This window comes from Balaenoptera ricei, chromosome 7, assembly GCF_028023285.1.
Source record: "Balaenoptera ricei isolate mBalRic1 chromosome 7, mBalRic1.hap2, whole genome shotgun sequence".
NCBI lineage: Eukaryota > Metazoa > Chordata > Mammalia > Artiodactyla > Balaenopteridae > Balaenoptera > Balaenoptera ricei.
Window position 1 is genome coordinate 115,670,113 of NC_082645.1, and position 22,992 is coordinate 115,693,104.

The window sequence follows — 22,992 nt, forward strand, 5'->3', positions numbered from 1 at the left end:
TTTTAGGCCGGCTCAGTTTTCTTCTTTCCACTGGGGAGTTTTAAGTTTGCAAGGTGGCACGTTGCAAAATGCAGGCATGTTTGTCTGTTGTCTGATGTAATGAAGAAATGTTCATGCATTTAACCTCTCTGTGTTGGGGAAAAGGTGTCTGATTATTTCTTCTACTATATTAAAAATTTCAAGGTATTACGTTGTTTTTGGATTGACTTCAGCTAGGCAATGGCTCCGAGCATTTCGACTTTTAAAAGATTTTCTCTGAGGAGCTGCACACCAATCTGTTTGTCATAAGGTCTCAAAATATAAGCACACCCTCAATGCAGTAGGCCAGTGTTGTTGTTTTTTTTTTAAGTTTTTTTTTTTTTAATTTTTATTTATTTTATTTTTGGCTGCGTTGGGTCTTTGTTGCTACGCGCGGGCTTTTCTCTGGTTGCGGCGAGCGGGGGCTACTCTTTGTTGCGGTGCGCGGGCTTCTCATTGTGGTGGCTTCTCTTGTTGTGGAGCACGGGCTCTAGGCACACGGGCTTCAGTAGTTGTGGCACATGGGCTCAGTAGTTGTGGCTCACGGGCTCTAGGCGCGCAGGCTCAGTAATTGTGGCACACGGGCTTAGTTGCTCTGTGGCATGTGAGATCTTCCTGGACCAGGGCTCAAATCCGTGTCCCCCGCATTGGCAGGCGGATTCTTAACCACTGCACCACCAGGGAAGCCCTGGGCCAGTGTTTTATATTACGTCATTTTGGCTTTTTTTTTGCACTGTGCCTTAACTGCAAAGAACCTCACCAAGAAAGCACAGAAGGTAAATGAGATGGAGGGGGGCTCAGGGTCTGGATCCCCTCCCCAGTGGCTGAACCCCACCAAAGAGGGCATTCCCCACGTTCACTGCAGCTCAATTCAGTGGGCATTTCTGGACACCTGCTGCCAGGGGGCGCTGTGCTGTGTGCGCGGTGCCCAAAGCAGGTCCCTTTGTTCAGTGGAGAATCATATTGTACTGGTGTTCTCTTTGCCTTTTATAATCCAGGAAGCTCGCAGCCAGGCTTTCGTGGAAGTCAGGGCGTGGCTGGTGGGCCCGGGGGCGGGAAAGTTCTGTGTATTGGCGAGCCCTACCTCCCATTTCCCTCTCTCTGGGGACAATGTCACTTAGAGCTGTTCACGGAGTGTTACAGCAGCGACGAGGACTTGGCGGAACAGCTCCTGGTCTATTCCTGTGAAGCCTGGGGCGGAAGCAGCTGTTTGGAGCTGGCGGTGGAGGCCACGGACCAGCATTTCATCGCTCAGCCCGGGGTCCAGGTAAACAACATGCAGTCACCAAACATCATGCCCAGAAATGGGCCTTTCCATCAGCTGGGTCTCTGGATCCAGTGTATCTCTAACTAGGTGTAGGGATGGGCCAGGTTACATGAACTCTCTGAGCCTTAGTTTCCTTATCTGTAAAATGGGCATAATCGGGGGTAAAGGAAGGGTTGCTGTGAGGATTCAATGAGATAATATGTGAGTGGGGCCAGCCCTTTATGGTAGCCGTTACTGTTAGAACTATTAGTAGTAGTAATGGCAGCAGAGAAACTAGTATGAAGTGGGTTCAGCCAGTGTAGATGTTTTCTGCCCCAAGTTACATTAACAGCAGTTTGCACCTGGTATCTCAGGTTTCGGAGGGGAGATTTTTTCCACCCACCATCCCAGCTGGAGGGGTCTGGTGTGAAGGGGAGGAAGACGGGGAAGAGATGGATGGACTGACACTTGTCTGCATAGCCCTTGTACACGCGATCACGCTTCATCTTCACAGCACGCGTGCAGGTCGACATCATCCCATTTTCCTGAGGAGGACTCAGGAGCTCAGAGAGGTTCTGGAGCGTTCCCCAGGTTGCTGCTAGGAAGCGGCAGGGCTGGGATTTGATCCCATGATGATTGCCCGCCTTACGGACTTTCCATCATACCACGCAGCCAATAACTGGCACAGTGTTTACAAAAGAATCCGTTTGCTATTGCAGCCAAGTGGATTCAGTGAGTGTGGCCATGGATGACAAGGGACACACAGGGGGCCTTGCTGTTGTTCTGGTTTAGCCTCTGCGTCGTGGTGGGCTGGAGGGAGGCCAGTGCTGGGGTCAGGGTTGCCTGGGAGACCCAGCCGGCTGCCACGGCTGCCTCGCTCTGCTCATGGCTCTGCTCACAGCTTCTTAGCCCCCAGACCCCCTCTTGCCGGTGTTCCAGAGCTTTGGGCCCTGGGGAGGTTGACTCACGCTCCCGTCCAAGTTCACCAGGCCCGACGGTTTCCACCAGATGCCGGTTCAGCGATGTTTATGGAAAGTCTCCCTGCCCGGCCCGCGGGACCAGGGAGTGTGGCTGCTCTGGGCAGGCTGACATGTGGGGTCAGATGTCGCTGGTGGCCATGGAACCCGAGCTAGCGCGGGAGCTTTCTGTGACCGAGGGCCTCGTGGTGCCGCTCGGCGATGGCCTGGTGGGCTCATCACTCCAGCAAGATCCGGACAGGGAGGAAGACCGGACCTTACTTGTCTCGGTGTGCCCCGCAGAAGCGGACCGCCACACAAGGATTTGACTGCAAGTGGTTTATGCTGGACGTGAGTCCAGGAGGTGCATGAGGGGAGTGGAGGCCGAGAGGCCGGGGAGAGAAGGGAAGGAAGCAGACACAGGTGTGCTAAGGAGAAGTTGCCTTCTGGGGGCTCCTGGGAGCTTCGTGCCGCCTGCCCCAGTGTTGCCCATCCAAGCATCTACCCACCAACTGCAGTTTGCGGTTCCCTGGGGGCTGCCCCTCAAGAGCCAAGTACACGCCCGGCCCCAGAAGCCCAGGCAGAGCGGGGCAGGGCTCTCGGGGGAAGCCGTCCTCTCCTGGAGGGATGCGCCGGGGTATGGATGGGGCACCCGGGTCCCAGCCCTACAGACTGTGCTGGGAAGGCCTCAGGTACCCCCCCTGCTCTACCACGGAGACACACCGGTCCCTTCTGATTGACATGATATTTTTGTTCTTGTGGGGTTTTTTTTTGGCCGTGCTGTGCAGCTTGCGGGATCCTAGTTCCCTGACCAGGGATTGAACCTAGGCCCTTGGTAGTGAAAGTGCGGAGTCCTAACCACCGGATCACCAGGAAATACCCAATACGATCTTTTCTGAGAGCCGCGGGGTCCTTCCGTGTGACCCAGCCTATGCCCACCCCTTCTGTGTTGACTTTCGGTGCTGCTGTCAGAGACAGAGCGAGCTTCTAATTCCTGCCTTCGTGGGAGGCCCTGTTCCACCTTTCAGGGGCTGATACGGTCTGGGGAAAGCTTTTCCATGCCTTTTTAGCTCAAATGGGTGTTGAGACACCAGTGGTCTCTCTCTTGCCGACTTCCTTTCAGTTTCCTGACAGGTGTCACCTGTCTGCCTCCAGAAATGAATCCTTGGGGCCCCGCAGGTAGCACTGGATGTCGTGTGAATTTGTGATCTTTCAAGGAAAAGGAGCTACAGAGGTGCTTGTTTAAACTTACACAGTAAGAATTAGAGTTGGTTAAAATTCATAGGTTTAGTGAATTTGGACTCATACACCTCTGTTTTAAAGTTCACAGAACCCAACGTAGAAAAGGACTGAAAATCAAACAGAATTTTATATGGTTGAATCATAGCCCCTTAAAATCCAGGTAACTAAAAGAATAAGGATCTCAATTCAGAGAGTTATTTATTTTGGAGAGGTTTGAGGGCTGGGAAGAAAGGTCACACACCATCCAGCATGTCATTGCATTAATAAGGACCTGTGTCCTTTGTCTCTGTTTCCTGTAGAATTTTCTTTCCAAGCAATGGTACGGAGAGATTTCCCGAGACACCAAGAACTGGAAGATTATCCTGTGTCTGCTTATTATACCCTTGGTTGGCTGTGGCTTTGTATCATTTAGGTATGAAACCAGGGCACATAATCGTGTGTGTGAGTGTGTGTATACATACATCTGTGCGTGTACAAGCATCTGTGCGTGTGTACATACATCTGTGTGTGTGTACATGTATCTGTGTGTGTGTGCTCTTGTGCAAAGGATCATAAGGCCTGGAAATTACGATGTTCACTCTAGTCCCTGCACTTTAGGTCTGGGATCTCCGTGGGTTTCCCCCAGGTTTGATTTCAAAGAGGTAGAAGTGGGGTCATGTCTTCAATATCTGAGGCAGAATTTGGATCTATTAAGCATGAAATGCCGAGGCTGAATTTTGGCTGGGTCAAACTTAGAACACAATTTGGACACCACCTGTCCCTGGCCCAGCTGTGGGTCTGTGTTCATCTGTGTTCAGAAGGAGAGGTGTAGCCCACGCAGTGATGTTGGCCAGGACGGTGACCATGCTGTCACCTCTCGGTGCAGGAAGAAGCCCCTCGACAAGCACAGGAAGCTCCTGTGGCACTACGTAGCCTTCTTCACCTCCCCGTTTGTGGTCTTCTCCTGGAACGTGGTCTTCTACATCGCCTTCCTCCTGCTCTTTGCCTACGTGCTGCTCATGGATTTCCACCCCGTGCCGCAACCCCCGGAGCTGGTCCTCTACGCGCTGGTCTTTGTCCTGTTCTGTGACGAAGTGAGACAGGTAGGTCAGCCCCGACGTGGGGCGCCCCCTCCTTTCCTCAGTGAGCGGCATCTTCCTAATGCCAAAGGGGAGCAGAAGTTGCTCCTCAAGTTCCAAAGTCATTATTGCCCCCAAATAAATGTTCTCATTTGGTGGCCACCCATGAACATGAAGATGCTCTTCCATGAGATCTCCTAGCCCCAAGCCCAAGCTTTGCTCTCTAATTAACGTTAATTGGTGGAGATGAATTGCTCGGGAATGTGTTCAAAGAGCAGATTGACCTTGGACTTTTAAACCCACTCCCATCGTCAGGAGCCATTTGTGATCCTGTCATTACCGTCACTGGGGCAGGCAGCACCATGATGAGTGGCAGGGGAATTGGAAGGACTTTCCAGCTAAGGGCATCTCAGTGCCCAGCGTGTCAGATTGACAATGTCGGAAATTCATATTCGTCCTTGTGAATTTCAGGGAGTTCATGTCATTTATTCATGGTGTTTTCTCTAGTTTCTTGGGATCTGCATTGTTTGGCATCCTCTTCCCACCCTTAATCCGAACTTAGCCCGGGCCTGGCACGTAGCAGGTGCTCAATTAATAATTCCTGAATGAATAAATGTTGATGGTGAAGGTCAGTGCTGTCCTTAAACCATCATGAAAAGTCATCCCAGAAAATCCTTTTAAAATGGTAGTTTACAGAATATTTGAGAACTGCTGTTGCTGTCACTCTTGTCCCATATGAGCCCAAACCCAAAAACATATCCATTCAACACGTATGGCCTAGGTGCTTACAGTGTAAAAGGAAGGTACTGTGCCAAGTGATACCAGATATTTGGAGGGGCAAAGGATGCTGTTCTTGACCCCACAGAGTTGCTGCCTGGAATAGGATTCCTAAATTGTTTCGACTATCATGCTAACTCTAATAGATTCTTTTTTTTTTTTTTTTTTTGGTGGCTTCTAGGAGCCTTGGGTTGAGAAAGATTCTGAGCCTCTATTTTCAGCAGGAGAACATCTTAATGAATTAGAAGTGTCTGCCATGGGCACGAGGGGCGGCAGGAGTCCTGGTACCAGTGCCCTGGATCTGCCTTTGCTTGCCTAGTAGGTGGGAGGTGCAGACGCTGGCTGGAGATGGAGTACAGGTGGAAGTGTGTTGAGCATGCAAGATTATCAGGCTTTCTGTCTACCAGCAAATCTGCCCCAGGACCTGGTCCTGCTGACGTGCAGAGGGTTTCTATGACTTCAGATCAACCTCAGGGGTGCCCCAGGCACTGGCTCAAGTGGTCACAGTTCAGTCCAGGGCACTTCTGTATTAACTCGCTAGGGCTAGGGCTAGAGCTGCCATGATGAAGCACACCAGCTGGGCGGCTTAAACAACACAAGTTCATCATCTCACTGTTCTGAAGGCCAGAAGTCTGAGATCAAGCTGTGGGCAAGGTTGGTTCCTTCTGAGGATGTGAGGGAGAACCTGTTCCAGGCCCATCCCCAGTTTCTGGAGATTTGGTGGCCATCTCTGCTGTTCCTTGGCTGTAGATGCATTGCTCAATCCCTGACCTCATGCTCACACTGCATTCTCCCTGTGTGCATGTCTCTGTCCAAGTCTCCCCTTGTCATAAGGACACTAATCACATTGGATCAGGGACCCATCCTGCTCCAGTATGACCTCATCTTAACTAATTACATCTGCAAGGACCCTACTTCCAAACAAGGTCACATCCTGAGGTGATGGGGGGTAGGACTTCAATGTATGAATTTGGAGGGACACAATTCAACCCACAGCCCCTTCCATATAGTCTCAGAGGCCTTCTTTTACTTGCTAGTTCTCTCTTTTTTTTGACTTCTGTGTATCAGCAGCCAGGGTGTGAAAATATCCTGCTGGAGAGAAGCAGAGAAAGATGGAAGGAGAGTCAGCATTTAAAACGGGAATGGGCCCTGGCCATTGTGAGAAAGTTAACCAAGAACTTTTAAATTAGGAACCTCCCGAGTTACATTGTCATGGGAGCTGGCGCTGCATGGGGTCGCACGTGTTCCCTCCTAGACCGGTTGGGTGCTGGGGCCCTGACTCCCTTCCTTTGCTGTGCTCACGGGCGTGGTTGAATGCCAAGGCTGAATTTTGGCTGGGTCAAACTTAGAACACAATTGGATTTAAATTGGAGTCCATAAAATTTGGAGTCCTTACGTCACAAGCATCTCCCTTCAGATTCGGATGTACATTTAACTGCTCATCCCACCTTTCAAAGGCACATCAAAGAGAAAGTTTGGCTTTTGCAGAGGAAGAGGGTGAAAGGGTGAGTTTGGAGGGGTTTGTCTGGCTGCAGGGGGAAAGCCCTGCGTCTCATCCTGTTTGAGAGACCAGCAGACAGAGCTCTCATCCTCTGTGGACGGGGAGGCCCAGTGGGGCAAATAAGTCATGAGCACAAATAAGTGTGCGCGGGCTTTCTCTAGTTGCAGCGAGTGGGGGGCTAGTGTTTGTTGCGGTGCGCAGGCTTCTCATTGCAGTGGCTTCTCTTGTTGTGGAGCACGGGCTCTAGGCGTGCGGGCTTCAGTAGTTTTAGCATGCGGGCTCAGTAGTTGTGGCTCGCGGGCTCTAGAGCACAGGCTCAGTAGTTGTGGCACATGGGCTTAGTTGCTACGTGGCATGTGGGATCTTCCCGGACCAGGGCTTGAACCTGTGTCCCCTGCATTGGCAGGCGGATTCTTAACCACTGCGCCACCAGGGAAGCCCAGATGTTTGTTTCTTATTCACATTTGATCCTCGGGGCCTAGCACAGGAGCGGGCGTTGTCGCGTTTCTGGCAGGTGCGTGTATCTTTTTTAAAAAAACGAATTGACAAGGCAGGGTCTTCCTGATTCAACCCCAGAGATGTGCCGTGACCGAGAGTAAGGGGGGAACCATGAAGCCAGCACCGGGCATGTGGGGAGGAACCTGGCAGGAGGGGGCTCAGACGTACCCTTTTTGAGCAGAGGGTGCTGTTGGCAGCTTCTTGGAACGGCTGGTGAAAAGTAAAAAGTTCTTCTCCTGCTTCTGGCTGCCCCTCACTCACGCTCCTAACATTTCTCCCCTCGTCCTGCTCCTGACCCTGCCTCCGGGCTGCATGAAAGCCACAGAGTCCAAACGTCATTTGTGTCCTCCAGGAATCTAAAGGAGCATGAGGTCTAGAGCGACGACTTACCCTGGGTTGCTCTAGGGGCAGAGCTTGGCCTGGAAGGAGGATGCAGGGAGAGTCAGCCTGGCTTAAGCCAAGCGCTTCATTCACGCAGTCTTTCTTTCAACAAGTATTTGTTGAGCACCTACCACAAGCAGTGTCTTAGACCCTGGGGATACAGCGATGAACCAAACAGGCAAATATCTCTGTCCTCATGGACTTTCTACCAGTTAGCGATGGCCGGCAGGGTCTTTTCTGGGAGCTTTCAGGGAGACGAGGTGAGCGCCGCCAGTAGCACTGAATGAGCGAGTCTTGAGTTGACGGGGAGGTTGGCCTAGAGGACTTGGGATAGTAAAATCTGGAGTCCTTACATCACAAGCATCTCCCTTCAGATTCGGATGTACATTTAGCTGCTCATCCCTTATTCGGGTCATGCAAGAAGGAGACTCAGGACAGGTGCATTTTTGCACGGAGAGGGGCCCCCGGCAGGCAGAGTGTGTGGAGCTTTGCTCAGGAGAGGCACAGGGCGGGGACATCGAGTGGGACAGACAGTGGGCAGGAGCCTCGGGGGGAGGTTCTGGGTTTCTGATATGCTTCCCAGTTACTCCCCAGGCCTGATGTGATGCCCACAGGGTCTGGCTGAGTCCCGGCTGTTCCACCTTCATAATGGGTGGTATTTCATGATGCTAAGGATGTGTAGCTTTGTCCAAGTGTGTCCTCTGTTTCTTTGTAAAAGTTATTTTTTATTTATTTATTTTTTTAGTATTTATAGAACAATTATTTATTTATTTATTTATTTATTTATATATTTTTGGCTGTGTCGGGTCTTCGTTTCTGTGCGAGGGCTTTCTCTAGTTGCGGCGAGCGGGGGCCGCTCTTCATTGCGGTGTGTGGGCCTCTTCACTATCGTGGCCTCTCTTGTTGCAGAGCACAGGCTCCAGACGCGCAGGCTCAGTAGTTGTGGCACACGGGCCTAGTTGCACCGCGGCATGTGGGATCTTCCCAGACCAGGGCTCGAACCCACGTCCCCTGCATTAGCAGGCAGATTCTCAACCACTGCGCCACCAGGGAAGCCCGTAAAAGTTATTTTTGAAGGGGCAGGTTTTTTTAAACATCTTTATTGGGGTATAATTGCTTTACAATGGTGTGTTAGTTTCTACTGTATAACAAAGTGAATCAGCTATATGTATACATACATCCCCATATCCCCTCCCTCTTGCGTCTCCCTCCCACCCTCCCTATCCCACCCCTCTAGGTGGTCACAAAGCACCGAGCTGATCTCCCTGTGCTATGTGGCTGCTTCCCACTAGCTATCTATTTTACATTTGGTCGTGTATATATGTCCATGCCACTCTCTCACTTAGTCCCAGCTTACCCTTCCCCCTCCCCGTGTCCTCAAGTCCATTATCTATGTCTGCGTCAGGGGCAGTTTGAATTCAGCAGTCCTGCATATTAAGGCGATGGTGAGGGACGTGCCTGTGCTTAAGGTCAGGAGCGTGGGGTCAAGGCCACCCCTGCCGACTGAGAGCAGCTCTGACTGTGTGGTCTGTGAGCCCCATCATCACAATACAGCCTTGCCGATTCCTGTCATTACAGGACTCTGACACTTGGGGTCGCTGTTTCCCTTTCGGGTCTGCAGACTCAGGCCTTTGGAATGCTTCATGTGGTTGGTTTCCTCAATCAGTTCTGCCGGCCTGGTACTGTCTTAATTAACCTAATTCACACTTGTTAGCGAAAAGCAAAACCAGGCAGGATGTTACCAGCTTCAGATAGTGTCTGGGTGTCAAATGCATGCTTGTCAGTGTCTCCCTGTGTCCCCTTGCCCAGGAGACAGAGGTTGCTATGTTAATTGGAATTTTTAACCAAGGCAATCAATAAGTGCAAACATGGTTGCTAAATAACTCTTAGGTCTATTAAACAGACTGTGAATGTTTATTTAAAATGAGGTAAGTCCCAGCGTCCCTTCATGGAGAGCACATTCAGTCTTGAGGCCCTTGAATCCCCAAATCCTGACAGATAGGATGAAATATGCTGCCAGTATTTTATGAATATAGCCAATCGCTGGCGTTCCATTCAGAAAAGAGGCGGCTATTCCTTTTTAAAAATGTCTTCTTACTGCAACGGTGCCTCCCAGCCCCAGCCTTGATCTACTTACGGTTCTTCCCGTCATGTGGCCCAAGGCTGAGCCAGGCTGGGGCTGCCCCGTGGCCCTGTGCCTACCTGCCTCTCAGGCCAGGGTTTCGAAGAGGGAAGCAGGTGGCAGGTAGAGCCTGTCCCAACTACCCTCGCCTTGCAAATGGCTCTGGGTGGGTGGTGATCAGTTTCACCGGGCCCACCCAAATGGACAGTTAGGGATCCTGACTCGATTTCTGAGCCCACGCGTTCAGCCATCCCACAGGGGAACACGGTCAAATTGGGCTGCTCACACCTGGGGGACTTTAATATTTCCTTGGTACTTGATTTCATAACGCCCTCACCCCTTTGTCCACTAAAGTTGCTGTTTGCATTTATAAATGAGTGAAAAGAAGTACTTGTTGAGAAACCGATGATGTTTCTTGAATCTCTTCCAAGTCTAAGATTGTGGGATCTCTGTGGGGGGGTGTCTAAAGAAGCAGGGTGATGCTGGAGAGAGGAAACCACGTTTCAGAACCCTAAGACCCATCACTTGCTGGCTTTCTGCCTAAGGGCAAGTTCCTTTGTCTCTTTTTCTTAGGCCTTGGTTTCAGGTGCAGAATAGGAAATAAGATATCTTAATAGCAGGTGGACCCATGTTGACGGTTCATTTAGTAGATTTGAAAAGTGCCAAGTACCTTTGATGACACATCTTTGCTGTTGTTTTCCTGCCTTGCACAAGTCTGGTGGTTTCCTTATCTGAGCTCACTTGGACCTTTGATCTTACCTCCCCTCCGACCCTTATCACGTTTCATTTTAAACATGTTTAACGTCTGTCTCTGCTGTGGGCCAGTAGGTTCCTTGAGTGTCGACATCACACCCAATCCGATGATGTCTCTGTGTCCCAGGAGCCCAGGACAGGTGTTTGCAACCCCGTGGATTCTCAGTAAATATGTTTTGAGTGGATGGACGAATGAAAGGGTTAGATGACCACCCTGGAATCCCCCAAATCCAGTGTAGGGATTGCCAGAGAGGCTGTCCAGATGCAGCCTTCTAATGGATACTCTTATCCCTCTTTAAGTGTTTTCCTGACATGCTTTCTTCTGAGAAATCATGACTGATATATACAAATCATGATGGAAGGATCACTGAGGCACACTCTTCCTGTCGGTCATTTCTGTGACCACATCTGTCCTCCTAGCTGCCACACATAGCACCTGTGTGCAAAAAAAAAAAGTTTTTAAAACTTTTTAAAAAGTTTCTTTAATACGATGTTTTATTGCCATGTGCCAGAAAATTTTTACAGTAAACACACAATCTGTGATGACGGCAGGATGGATAACACCCTCTAGAGTTGTGCAGTGCACAGCCTACACCACTGTACGTGGCAGCCATGGGGAGGGGGGTTCCACCTTTGCCCACACAGGTTGTACTCACTCTCTGAAGGTTTCTCTTTAAAAAACAGTTAGGATCCATGAGTCTTTTTTTCTTGACTTTGTTAGCAACACATGAATAACAGCACAGCAAGCATGCAACCTACTTTCCAATCCCCCTGGAACAGCACAGGGCAGTTGCAGGGCATACTTGGCACATCATGGGCTCAAAAAGGGTATGGAAAGAAATTTGTGAGCAAGAATAAATCTGGAAGCAGTTGATATTTCCAAGCTGCTGTGTCCTCTCTCTGTCGCTCTCTGTGCTGCAGTGGTACATGAATGGGGTGAATTATTTTACCGACCTGTGGAACATCATGGATACGCTTGGGCTCTTTTACTTCATAGCAGGGATTGTATTTCGGTAAGTAGTCCTCACCACGTTTTCAAGTTTCAGGTGTTTTTGGATTCTCTTGGGTGGAAAGGCGGAGGAAAGACATTTCAAGCCCAGGATAAGAGAGAGAGGATGAACTGTGGTCCTGTTATTTTATGAATATAGCCTATCTCTGGAATTCCATTCAGAAAAGAGGTTGCTATTCCTTTTAAAAAATGTTTTCTTACTGCAACGGTGCCTCCGAGCCCCAGAATTGGTCAACTGACGGTTCTTCCCATCACGTGACCCGAGGCTGAGCCAGGCTGGGGCTGTCCCATTGCCATGTGCCCTCCCCGCCCCCATTTAGAGATTATTACAAACGCCCATTGTCTCTGCCTCTTAGAGACACAGCTTGGTTGGCATAAAGCTGGGTCTACTCTCTTCCCCCCTCCTGGTGATCTGTAATTGAAAAAGGGTTCTTCATGGTTTTTCTCTTTGTGCTTATAGAATTCGGGGAGAGAATTAGAAATCGAGGAGAGAATGATGAAGGTGTTAAATATAGCACAGTGTTTTCGTTTGGGGCCATATAATCTTCTAACACACACTTAACTTCAACTTAAATGCTGGTTCTGGAGCCTGCCCTCCCAGCTACAAGAGTCCCTCAATCCCTGGGCCACAGCATGTGATTAGAAAAACCAGTTGAAGAGTACGGTTGAAGGCAAAAAGCAATATGACTCCACGTGATAGGGAAATTGGGGTGCATACAAACCTTGGCCCACCTTGTCCAGCCCTGCTCCTTTCCGGCCTGCCTTTCCCAAATAGCTTCAAGGTGAAGCTCGTGGTCTATTGGAGCAGAGAAGCCTGACTATTAATATTCACACCTACCCAGAATGAGATGCTTTACAGTGAGTGCTCACTCTACAATATGAATGGGGTAAGAACTCAATTTCCTCCTCCAAAAAACCTCCCTTTCTGCTTGGGTTAAAGGCCCAGCATTTTTTTTTTTTAAGTTTTTATTTTATATTGGAATATAGCTGATTAACAATGTTGTGATAGTTTCAGGCGCCCAGCAAACTGACTCAGCCATCCATATACATGTATCCATTCTCCCCCAGACTCCCCTCCCATCCAGGCTGCCACATAACATTGAGCAGAGTTCCCTGTGCTATACAGTAGGTCCTTTTTGGTTATTAAAGGCCCAGCATTTGAATCATGGTTGGATGTGATTTCTAGAGCATTCCAGTTAGAAAGCACATGTGGCTTTCAATGAACACGCCAGCAGGAGGTTAGCTAATTAAATGATCTGCTGCAAACGAGGTAAGTTTCACTAGGGGGAACCTGGCAGGGTCAAGTCCCAAGTGGTCGGGGTCTTTGTAGAGGCCTGTGAGACAGGAAGTTAGCGATGTTGGGATTGGGTCCTGCAGGAGTATTTGGGATGAAGGACTAAAGTGTCCTGCCTCTCCTGGAGTCCACGAGGGCAGTAGACGTGGCCTTCGGTTTTCAGTGGCTGATGGGCCGGTGATGTCCCTGGTCTATTTCCACTTACTCTCAGTTCCCAGGCTTTTGGCTGTTTCTTCACGTTTGGTTATTTTTAAAAGCAAAACTTTGATTGTAAATCAACTGTACTTCAATAAAATTTAAAAAAATTAGCAAATAAAATCCAGAAATAAATAAAAATGATAAAAAAGCAAAACTCTGAAATATTTTGTCAGCATCTCACAGCTTCTTTCCTCTTCTTTCCACAGGCTTTACCCTTCTAACAAAACCTCGCTGTACTCCGGACGAGTGATTTTTTGCCTGGATTACATTATATTCACGCTAAGGTTGATTCACATTTTCACGGTCAGCAGGAATTTAGGACCCAAGATTATAATGTTGCAGAGGATGGTAAGAGTGAAGAATATTTGTAGTTAGTTGTCCTTCTTCCAGCTGCACCCAGCGTTCCTTTCATTGTTGAGAGGAGGATTTTGTGCATAGAGTGATGGCTGCATTTCACAATCAGTAGGGTTTACTTTCTTGATGTGTTTTCATCAGGGGCCCCTTCCAGGTTAAAATTTAACAAAAGATCACTGTTAGGAGCAAACAGCATGACTCAGAGCATTGCTAAGAAAGTTCTCTAGATTTTTACATGTTTCCAAGTGCTTTCACTTGAGTCTTAACAACTCACTAGGAGCCTAGGCGGGAGAGGGACTTTTCTACCCATTTTACAGATGCGGACAGTCAGGTTCAAGAAGGTTAATATGTTTGTCTGGAGACATGCAGTGAGCTAGAAGCATAGCGTGGAGTGGAACTTTCATCTTACAACCATGCGATACAGACGTCGGGAAAGCACTACCAGCCCCGTTCCACGGGGACAAATAACAGAAAGACACACATTGACGATGCTGCTTCTCTCAGCTTGTTTTCCACGTGACCCAAACCTCCCGTGTTTCTGTCTTTAAATCAGATGGGCGTTTGGATGAGCTCATCTGGAGGTTCCTTTCCAATACTGAGCTTCTTCGAGTTTGTGGTTTTAATTCAAAGCATATCTGGGGCATCAAGTCACCATGAAGTCATGCTATGTGTGCAAAACATTAAAAAAGATAAAACGGTGCATTCTTGTCTAAAAAGGAGAGCTTTTATTTTCCTTAAGAAAAAAAAAACTAAGGCAAGAGCTTAGGGGTCTGCAGAACGTGGGCTGGAGAGGAGGAGGGGGGGTCCAGAGTTGGATCCCTCTCCTGCTTCCAGGCTGGTCTCATTCAGAAAGTCTCTGCTGCTGAGCTGGTTTGGGGACCTGCAAGCAAAGATGCATCCGTCAGTTTTAGTGCTGGGAAGGAGATGCCCCGAGACCCAAGGGTGATGATGGCCATTTTAAAAAATTAATGATCAAATGCTGGGCACCTTAGGTTCCAGGGTCCCGGAGCCTCTGTCCTTCTCCGTGGTCAGCGGAGCGGACAGGCCGCCCTGGTGCAGTCCTGACTCCCCTCTCCTGTCCTCCCGTGACAGCTGATCGACGTGTTCTTCTTCCTGTTCCTCTTTGCCGTGTGGATGGTGGCCTTCGGCGTGGCCAGGCAAGGGATCCTCAGGCAGAACGAGCGCCGCTGGAAGTGGATCTTCCGCTCGGTCATCTATGAGCCCTACCTGGCCATGTTCGGCCAAGTGCCCAGCGACGTGGATAGTAAGCCTGACGTGGCCTGGGCGGGGGGCAGCTGGGAGGCGGCAGATGCTTCTAGAACCCGCCTCCGAGGCTCCCCACTCTGACCCTGGGGACTGTCTTAGGAGCAGGCGGCTGGCATCTGGCCAGCACGAGGCAGCGGGCACTAACCCTCAAGGCCATTTCTTTCTCCTGAGCAGGATCTTACGTCCACCTTGTGAGCTGGTCCCCAACATGTCAGCCTGCAATTTTTAAACCTTTTTAAAAGGAGTGTTTCTCATATTTCCAACAGCAGCGTGGCCGATGAGAGCAAGGAACCTCACTTGTTTAGAAACGAGTGTCGCGAGTCCGTCCTATACAACAGAGTGACGGCGTGCTCATTTAGTTCAAAAAGTGCAATATTGAAAAATTTTGCACTGGAACCTGGAATTTAAACTTCCAGCATCAGCCTTCTGCCAGCTATCTTTCGGAGGCAGGTTAATGGTGGCAGGGATGGCATTGATTTGGCCACACCCAGTTGACATAAGGGCATGTGTCGGGCGTGTGCAAACTGGTGTGTGTTTTGGATAAACTGTCTAAAGCAGCTCTGGGATGCTGACAGTAGCCTGGGCTTGTCACGTTCTGTCCTGCCATGGGAAAACTGCCCCGATGTGTGCCTGGCCTTATGCTCTCATTTCTCAGCTGCTTGGTGTTTTCTCAATTATCTCCGTGGCCTCGTGTGGTCCTTCTGGCCTCTTCTGCTGCAGCCTCTTCCAAGACCTTAGGAACAGCTCTTTTCCGTGCAACGATGGGAAGGCACCTTGTTATTATTATTTCCCGTCTGCACCCTGTACTTGCCATTTTACAGAAAAGTGAGTGTGTGTTGTCCTCACAGCAATCTCACGTGTCAATGGTTTTAGTCTTGTGAGGGACTGCTTACAGTAACTAACCTAAAGAGCCAGTGGCAGCTGGGGTTCAAGTCCTGGTCCAGCCACGTGTGTGCTGTGTGCCCTGGGGCGCAGCTTGGTGTCTCTGCCTCTCAGTTCCATTGCAGGTAAAATGGGTGTAGCACCGTCTTTTCTGCCGGGAGTCTCACCGACCGGCAGGACTGAACTCAAACTCACAGGCTCGGATGAAGATCTGTAGCCCAGAGCGACTCCCAGAGGGCCAGACACTCACATCCATTGCCTTCTCTGAGATTCTCAGACACACCTCTCCATCCTCCCTTCCAGACTCAGACCTTCTGCAAGTCCCCATTCTAGGATCTGTCACCACCGGTCGCACAGATGTGCAAAGCAGAAGCCTCGACGTCACGTCCTTGACGCCTCCTATGACTTCCTCCCCCACCTCCAGTTCATCAGCTAGTTTTGTTGATTTTATCCCCTAAATGTCTTTGAAACCCAGCCACTTTTTACCATCCCCACCACCACTACCCTAAGCCATCCTCAGCGCCTGCCCGCATGGCTCTTAGTCATAACCTCCTCACATCTCCCTCTGGCTCCTTGTGATCTGTGCTGCAGCCAGAGTGATCCTTGAATGAAGAGAATCTGATGTGTCACACCTCTGCGTCAAGCAGTCTAACGGCTATCTGTTGCTTTTAGTATAAAGATAAAAAAGTTAACATGCTAACTGCATATCCTATTCTCTCATTTCAACAGACCTTTCCAGTCCCCCTACCACAGGGCCTTTGCATGTGCTGTTCCCTCTCCAGATGCTCTGGGCACCCCATCTCTCCCCATTCATTTAGCTGGCTCCTACTCATCCTTCTGTCCTCAGTTCAGAGACGCTTCCTTCCTGTGGAACCGTTCTCAGATGAGATGCCTCAATTTGTGCCCACGGAGTACACTGTACGTGTCCTTCTTAGCACTTCTCAGGGGCTGAAATGTTCAACTTGTGTGGTCAATCATCTGCCTATTCTTCCAAAGAGGTTGGAAGCTCCCTGGGGGCAAAGACCATGTTTACCTTGCCTTCCTTTTTATCTTCCATCCTAGTGAAGTCCTGGCTCACAGTAGCTGCTCAATAAATACTTAAAATTTTTTTATTGAAGTCTAGTTGATTTACAATGTTGTGCTCGTTTCAGGTGTACAGTAAAGTGAATCAGTTATACATATATTCACTCTTTTTTAGATTGGTCATTACACAGTATTGAGTAGAGTTCTCTGGGCTATACAGTAAGTCCTTATTAGTTAACTATTTTATATATAGTAGTGTGTGTATGTCAGTCCTAAGGTATCCCCCCATTTCCCCCTGGTAACCATAAGTTTGCTTTCTACATCTGTGACTTTATTTCTGTTTTGTAAATAAGTTCATTTGTACCATTATTTTTCGGTTCCACATATAAGCAATATCATATGATATTTGTCTTTCTCTTTTTAACTTACTTCACTCAGTGTGACAATCTCTAGGTCCATCCATATTGCTGCAAATGGCATTATTTCAATGCACTGTTATTCAGTCAATAAATACTTAATGAGTAGGTGAACGCATGGTTCTGAGGCTTACACCATGATTCTGAGGCTTACCCATGATAGAGTGCCTTGGAACAATGCCCAACACATTGCATGATCATCACACCTTTGTGGTGCTTTAGCACTGCCCGCTCCAGAGGGTCCTCACATTGCCTGTCTGTTGCTGTATCCTCAGGTACCACGTACGACTTCTCCCACTGCACCTTCACTGGGAATGAGTCCAAGCCCCTGTGCGTGGAGCTGGACGAGCACAAGCTGCCCCGCTTCCCCGAGTGGGTCACCATCCCCCTGGTGTGCATCTACATGCTCTCCACCAACATCCTGTTGGTCAACCTGCTGGTCGCCATGTTCGGGTATGTGCTTGGCCATGCACCGGCTGGGGGTCCACGCCGTGCCGGGCCCCGTGCCAGGCGGGGCTGGGGGAATCGGGAGTGAAGCAGCAAAGGTCCACCCTTGAGGAGCTTATGATAGAGGTCTTATGATAGGAGATTGGTGGTCTGGGGTGGGGAGAGGCCTTGAAGGGACTATATTAAGATATAGCGAGTCCTATAAGCAGTAACGTAAGTTTTTGGACCCCTAAGACAGGTGCCTGTAACCCCCTCCAGCACGTTCAGACTGCATGTTTAGTGTCCATTGAGCAACCTCCCCCGAGCGCCGAGATGCTGGCCTGACAATGACTGTGGTTCAGCTCGGCTCCCAGGTTCTCATTTTCTGTGGACTCCGTGGGATGGATTCTAGGGCTTAAGGGACTCAGCTTTTAGTTAGCTGCTGCTTTAAAATATTTAGTTTAAGTACAAATCAAGAGAGCAGAGTCAGGAGAGCAACTCTCCTTTGGGGCTCATGTCTAATGAGGTTGGCCTGAGAACATGATGGTGACTCTGAAACATTTTTTTTGCTTTTGGCCATTCCCTTTAATCCATTTAGAAAATCATGTTTATCTTGCCCCTTTGTCTTTCTTAGGAGCGTTTCAAAGAACCCCATGTGGTGGGTACCTTAATTTTATGCTGTTGTTGTGAAGTAGGGGGTTATTCTGGGTACATGAATCCTGGCATAGACAGGCAAGCAATTTAGAAACAAAATACAAATTTAAAAAAATTATTAAACTTTGGAGTGAAAGAAAAACCATAGTTGAAACCAGAAACTGAGAAACTATGAAGGACAAGAAAAACACATTTAATTTCGTTAAACAGGATGCCTCAGATGAAGTCATGTCATAAATGATAGACTGGGGGCAATGTTTGCCTAAGGTGAACAAAGGCTTCTCATTCTTACTATAGAAAGAGCTCCTGCAAATTGGTGAGAGAAAGATGAGCCAGTGGAAAATGGGCAGAGGAATGCAATTCAGAGAAATTCAAATGGCCACTAACTGTAGGGGAAGGGGCTCAACCTCATGGGTGGGAAAGGTCAGCTGAAACCAACAACGAGGTGCTGGTTTAGGATCCATCAGGTGAAGAGACATCACAAGAAATGCTGGAGGTGATGCTGGGAAATGGGCACTGCTCTGGGAATGTGAATTGTCTCCCACTTTTGGGAAAGTGACCTGAAAATAGCTATTAAAAAATATGCAAACCTTTGGCCCAACTCCTTCATGTCTGGGAATCTTTCCTAAAGATATCTAGGCAAAAAACGTTTATTAGATCATTGTTTGATGCCTATCAGTAAGGGGATGGTAAAACAAAGCATGTCGTATCCATACCACGGAACATTATGCAGCCCTTAAAAAGAAAAGCTGAGATCTATATTTATTGACTTGGAAGGAAGACATTTTGTTAAATATAAGAAGCTCAGTGCAGGCTTATTTTTATGGCATAATCTTATTTTCTGACAGTAAAAAACAAGAAATCTTTAAAAGGCAAGTATATATTTCACTCAACACAATGATCACATATTACTTCCATAATTTAGAAAAAAAAATCAGAAGATAGTCATCACATAGAGTCCTGAGGGGCACCAGGATTGTAGATGAGGGTCATCTTTCTTTGTCGGTCAGTGGCCTCCCTTTGAGGGAGGCTGGGTGGGGGGTACCTGTGCCTTTGGGGACACCACACATCCAAGGGGCTGAGCCGTGAGTGGTCATCTGGTCTTCAGGTGTACAGTGACGTCCTCCTCTAGACCAGCTTCTACACTGTGGCCACAGTGGTGTTTCTAAAATGTCACTTCTCTGCTTAAAATTCTGGAAAGATTTCAGTATTTCCCCATAGTGTTCAGGGTAAATTTCAGCCTCCTCAGCTTCCTCCAAGGCCATTGACCTGGGCTTTGAAAACACCTTCAGGCTTCACCCCTGCTACCTGTCCATCCCTAAACAGGGTGATCTGTCGTGCCTGACACTTTTGCAAATGTCACCCCTCTGTCGGCATGACCCGTTCTATCTTGACCGTCTCCTCCCCATTCCTCTTGCCCTCTAAGGAGTCCAGCAGCATCCTTCGCCCGAGTGGTCCTCGTGCCCTCCCCACTGTGCAGAGAGACCCCGTGGGCCCCCTTCACAGCGACAGCTTCCTCTTCTTCCAGACCGTAAGCTCTGGAGAGTGGAGATCGTGTCTGTCTCAGCACCTGGACCTTCCTGCGTTTGTTCCATGAATGAAAAGAACAGGATTCTTTCTGCTTTTAGTTCATTATTCAGTTTTAGTTAGGAGAATAGCTTCCTGGTCTGTTATTCACCGAGTAGTGTCAATGGTGAATGTCAGACCAGTGAGGGATTCATCACATAGATGGATAACGTCTGTTCTGTGCCAGGTGCCTGGGCCATGGAGATCATGTGGCCCTTTGTCCCACTCAGCCTTAAAGAGGGAATATGCACCCCCCCACCCCAACTCCATCACCACCCCTAAAGGGGGGTCTGGGAGGGACTCAGGAATCCAGACGCCTATACTGCTTACGGGAAGCTGGACCATGTCAGGCTGCCAGAGGTCCCCAAGTCTGAGCTTGCAGAGAGAAGTGGTAGAGACGGGTGGTTATGTATCCACGTGAGGGCAGAGAAGGGAGGACCGATTCCCAAACTCGAAGCAAGAGTGGGGAGGGAATGAGATGATTTGGGGTCTTATTTTATAGTGGTAACCTATCCTATCAACCTTTACATTGAACATCGGGTAGTCCCTGTAAAAACTGACCACTAATATAATATCTACAAAAATTAAACAGAAGGGCTGACAGCTCCCAATGCGATGGCCTTTGAGCTGCACGAATTCAGTAGATCTCAGGAAGCAGAGTGGAATAATGCTTAGAGCTCTCCCGAGTCTGTGTGCTGTGAACTGTTCACCAAAGCCATTCCTGAGGACCGTATCAGTTTGTAATTCATTATCCCCATGAGAATCATAAAATGATAGAATTTGGAGCTGAGAGGGACAGGAGTCCGGCCTGTGATTTTCAGGTTGAGGAAGTGAAAGTTGGGCAGCTCAGCATCTGTGGCCCTGGCCGCACTGCCGTCCGTCTTGCCTGTGTCCATTCGAGGCTTGAACTTGGGTCTCTTCCCTGCGAGGCCCGAGCCATTGGGCCACACCCCACTGTTGCTTCATTCAGTGTGTAAGTGTGACCACTGGGGAACTTCCCTTCCCTTGGGGGATCCTTAGATTCATCTTGGGCTAAGGCAGAGGGCTTTTTTCTGTTAATACCTGTCTGAGCAGCTAGAGCAGCCCCCTTGCCATCCTTGAGCTAACTCGTCAGGACACTGTTTCTGATGGTTGTGATGGATATGCTGGGTTCACTCCAAGCCGACAGCTCCGGGCTGTGACCTCTGTCTGGCACCGCATCAGAATATTCATGTAAGAGCTTAACTATGCACAATGGCAGCCTTTTGAACTGTAACATAAATGTACACTTGGGAATTTTAAAGTAATATTGGAATGCTCTCTAGATGGTATTCAGCAGGGAAAGGAAATGGGTGTAAACATCTGCGATTATTCCACATTAAAATTATCGATCGCAGGCCCTATGTGGCTTATCAGAGGCACGAAGTGATCTTAAGGTCAGTAGATGACTCGGGGTCGTCTTAACACGGAGACGTTAATGCTTTCAGGCACCGTGTCCTGAAGATAAATTCACCCAAGGCATTTCTGCTGGAAAGGACTCATCAGACATGCCCCATCTAAGATAATTTCTAAGAATAAAATATTTTTCTAATCTTAGGAATAATATATGTTCATTATGAATATGTAGAAAAGTAGACAAAAGAAAATATCTCCTGGTACAGATTAAACGTTCGGGTGACTTCACCAGTCCCAGGCAGGCTACTGAAATGGGATGAAAAGAAGAAAAAGGGAGCAGATAATTGTAACAATAACAATAGCTAATATTGATACTTTTCTGTGCTAGGCACATCCAAGTGCTTTACATGTGCAGTCTCATTGAATTAGTCATCATTTTTGTTTAGGTGTGGCTTTATAATCATTCATAAATGAGGAGTTGGAGGCGGAGAGAGATTAAAGTCTCTGCTATCTGAGCGGAAGATGGGCACATAGACAGTCATATAAGATGATGTGAAAAGATACAGTACGATACGAGTGGCACGAGAAACCTATTCACAGAGGACTCTGGTGCAGAGTCGGGGTTATTAATTGTGACCCATCTTGGGGTTGGGCAGCAGCAAATGGAGGAGACATCTGCTCAGAGGACCCTGTGAGCATTGGTTGGAGAGGGAGAGAAGCAGAGGAGATAAAGCTGTTCTGGGGGGAACTAGAGACTGCGGATGGGGGCAGGTCGGCAGGGGCTGGGTTATGGAGTGTCTCTCATGCCGTGTTAAAGAATTTGGATTTTTCCCTGCAGGTGAAGGGAGATTTCATGGGTCTTTACACAGGCAACGGCACGATCTTAGTTGTGTTACTTTGACAGAAACATGCTCAAAGTTAGCATTTCAAAAGTCAGCGCAGTGAAATCGCTGGCTGTCTCTTACTGTTAGCGTTGATGGTTTTTTGGTGCTGCAGAGCAGGAGGGGAACCAGGACGTGTGGAACGTTTTAACGTGCCCGCTGGGGCACCGAGTGGGTGCAAAAAGTCAGGGTCATCAGGGTTCACTGGATATTGCTGCAGTGTCTGGGAAGGAATGGCAGATGCAAAAATGTATGAAATCTGTGAAAAGCTTGGAAGAGGGGTTTACCTGATTGCAGTCTAGCTGGCAAGTTTCTCGTATTTCAATTTCCTCTAAAATTCTGCCGTTGTTTTAGCATCTCCTTTTTCTTTGTGGATTTTTTGCAGACTTTTCATTCTGTTCTGTTGATCAGTCTTTCTATTTTGGTTTTTACTACCAAATGGCTTTAATTACTGATTTTAAAAAACCATTTTAACATCTGTTGTATGAGTGCCCTTCATTATTCTTACTCAAAACTTTCCTGGCTTTTCTTATATATTTAATCATGTGGCTCATCTTCTGCAATCCTTTTTTCTTTCCTCTTCCAAAAAATTTCTTTAATGAATTTTATTGTGGTGATGTAAACTTTGTAGAGCCATTTAGGGGAAGCTGACATCTTTTAAAAATGCCAGAAAAAATGGCGTGATTCTCCATTTATTCAAATACATATAGTTTCCCAGTAAACTTTTATGGCTGTATTCACATAGATATGGCCGATTGTTTGTTACATTTTTTTTTCTAGCCATTTGTGGTTGTGAGTGAGATATTTTTTCTATTATGGTTTTTCAGTAACTACTTTTTGATATGCAGGAAGGCTATGAAGTATTGCTTACTTATTTTGGAACACGTCTCCTTACTGAATTCTTTTTTTTTTCCCCCCTCTCTTTTCCTTTTATCATATCATGGAAGTTTCCTCCTATTTCTTATTTATTAAGCTCCTTCCTTCTTCTTCTTTATTTCTTCTAATCAGAAATGGATGTTGCATGTTGCCAGAAGACTTTCTAGAAACAGTTTAAATGGTATTTGTCCTTTTGATCTATGATGTATTATGAAAATGAT

At 48.1% G+C, this 22,992-nt stretch overlaps 1 protein-coding gene across 1 annotated transcript in view; it reads left to right on the top strand.

The window, feature by feature from the left end:
* TRPM8 (transient receptor potential cation channel subfamily M member 8) overlaps window positions 1–22,992 on the top strand; it is an 86,306-nt gene that overhangs the window by 45,532 nt on the left and 17,782 nt on the right. Inside the window, exons 14-20 of the mRNA XM_059927505.1 lie at window positions 1,140–1,285; window positions 3,762–3,874; window positions 4,328–4,544; window positions 11,474–11,565; window positions 13,260–13,401; window positions 14,500–14,671; window positions 17,270–17,447. Of these exons, the coding sequence (XP_059783488.1) occupies window positions 1,140–1,285; window positions 3,762–3,874; window positions 4,328–4,544; window positions 11,474–11,565; window positions 13,260–13,401; window positions 14,500–14,671; window positions 17,270–17,447 (1,060 nt within the window). The remainder of the gene's footprint in view (window positions 1–1,139; window positions 1,286–3,761; window positions 3,875–4,327; window positions 4,545–11,473; window positions 11,566–13,259; window positions 13,402–14,499; window positions 14,672–17,269; window positions 17,448–22,992) is intronic.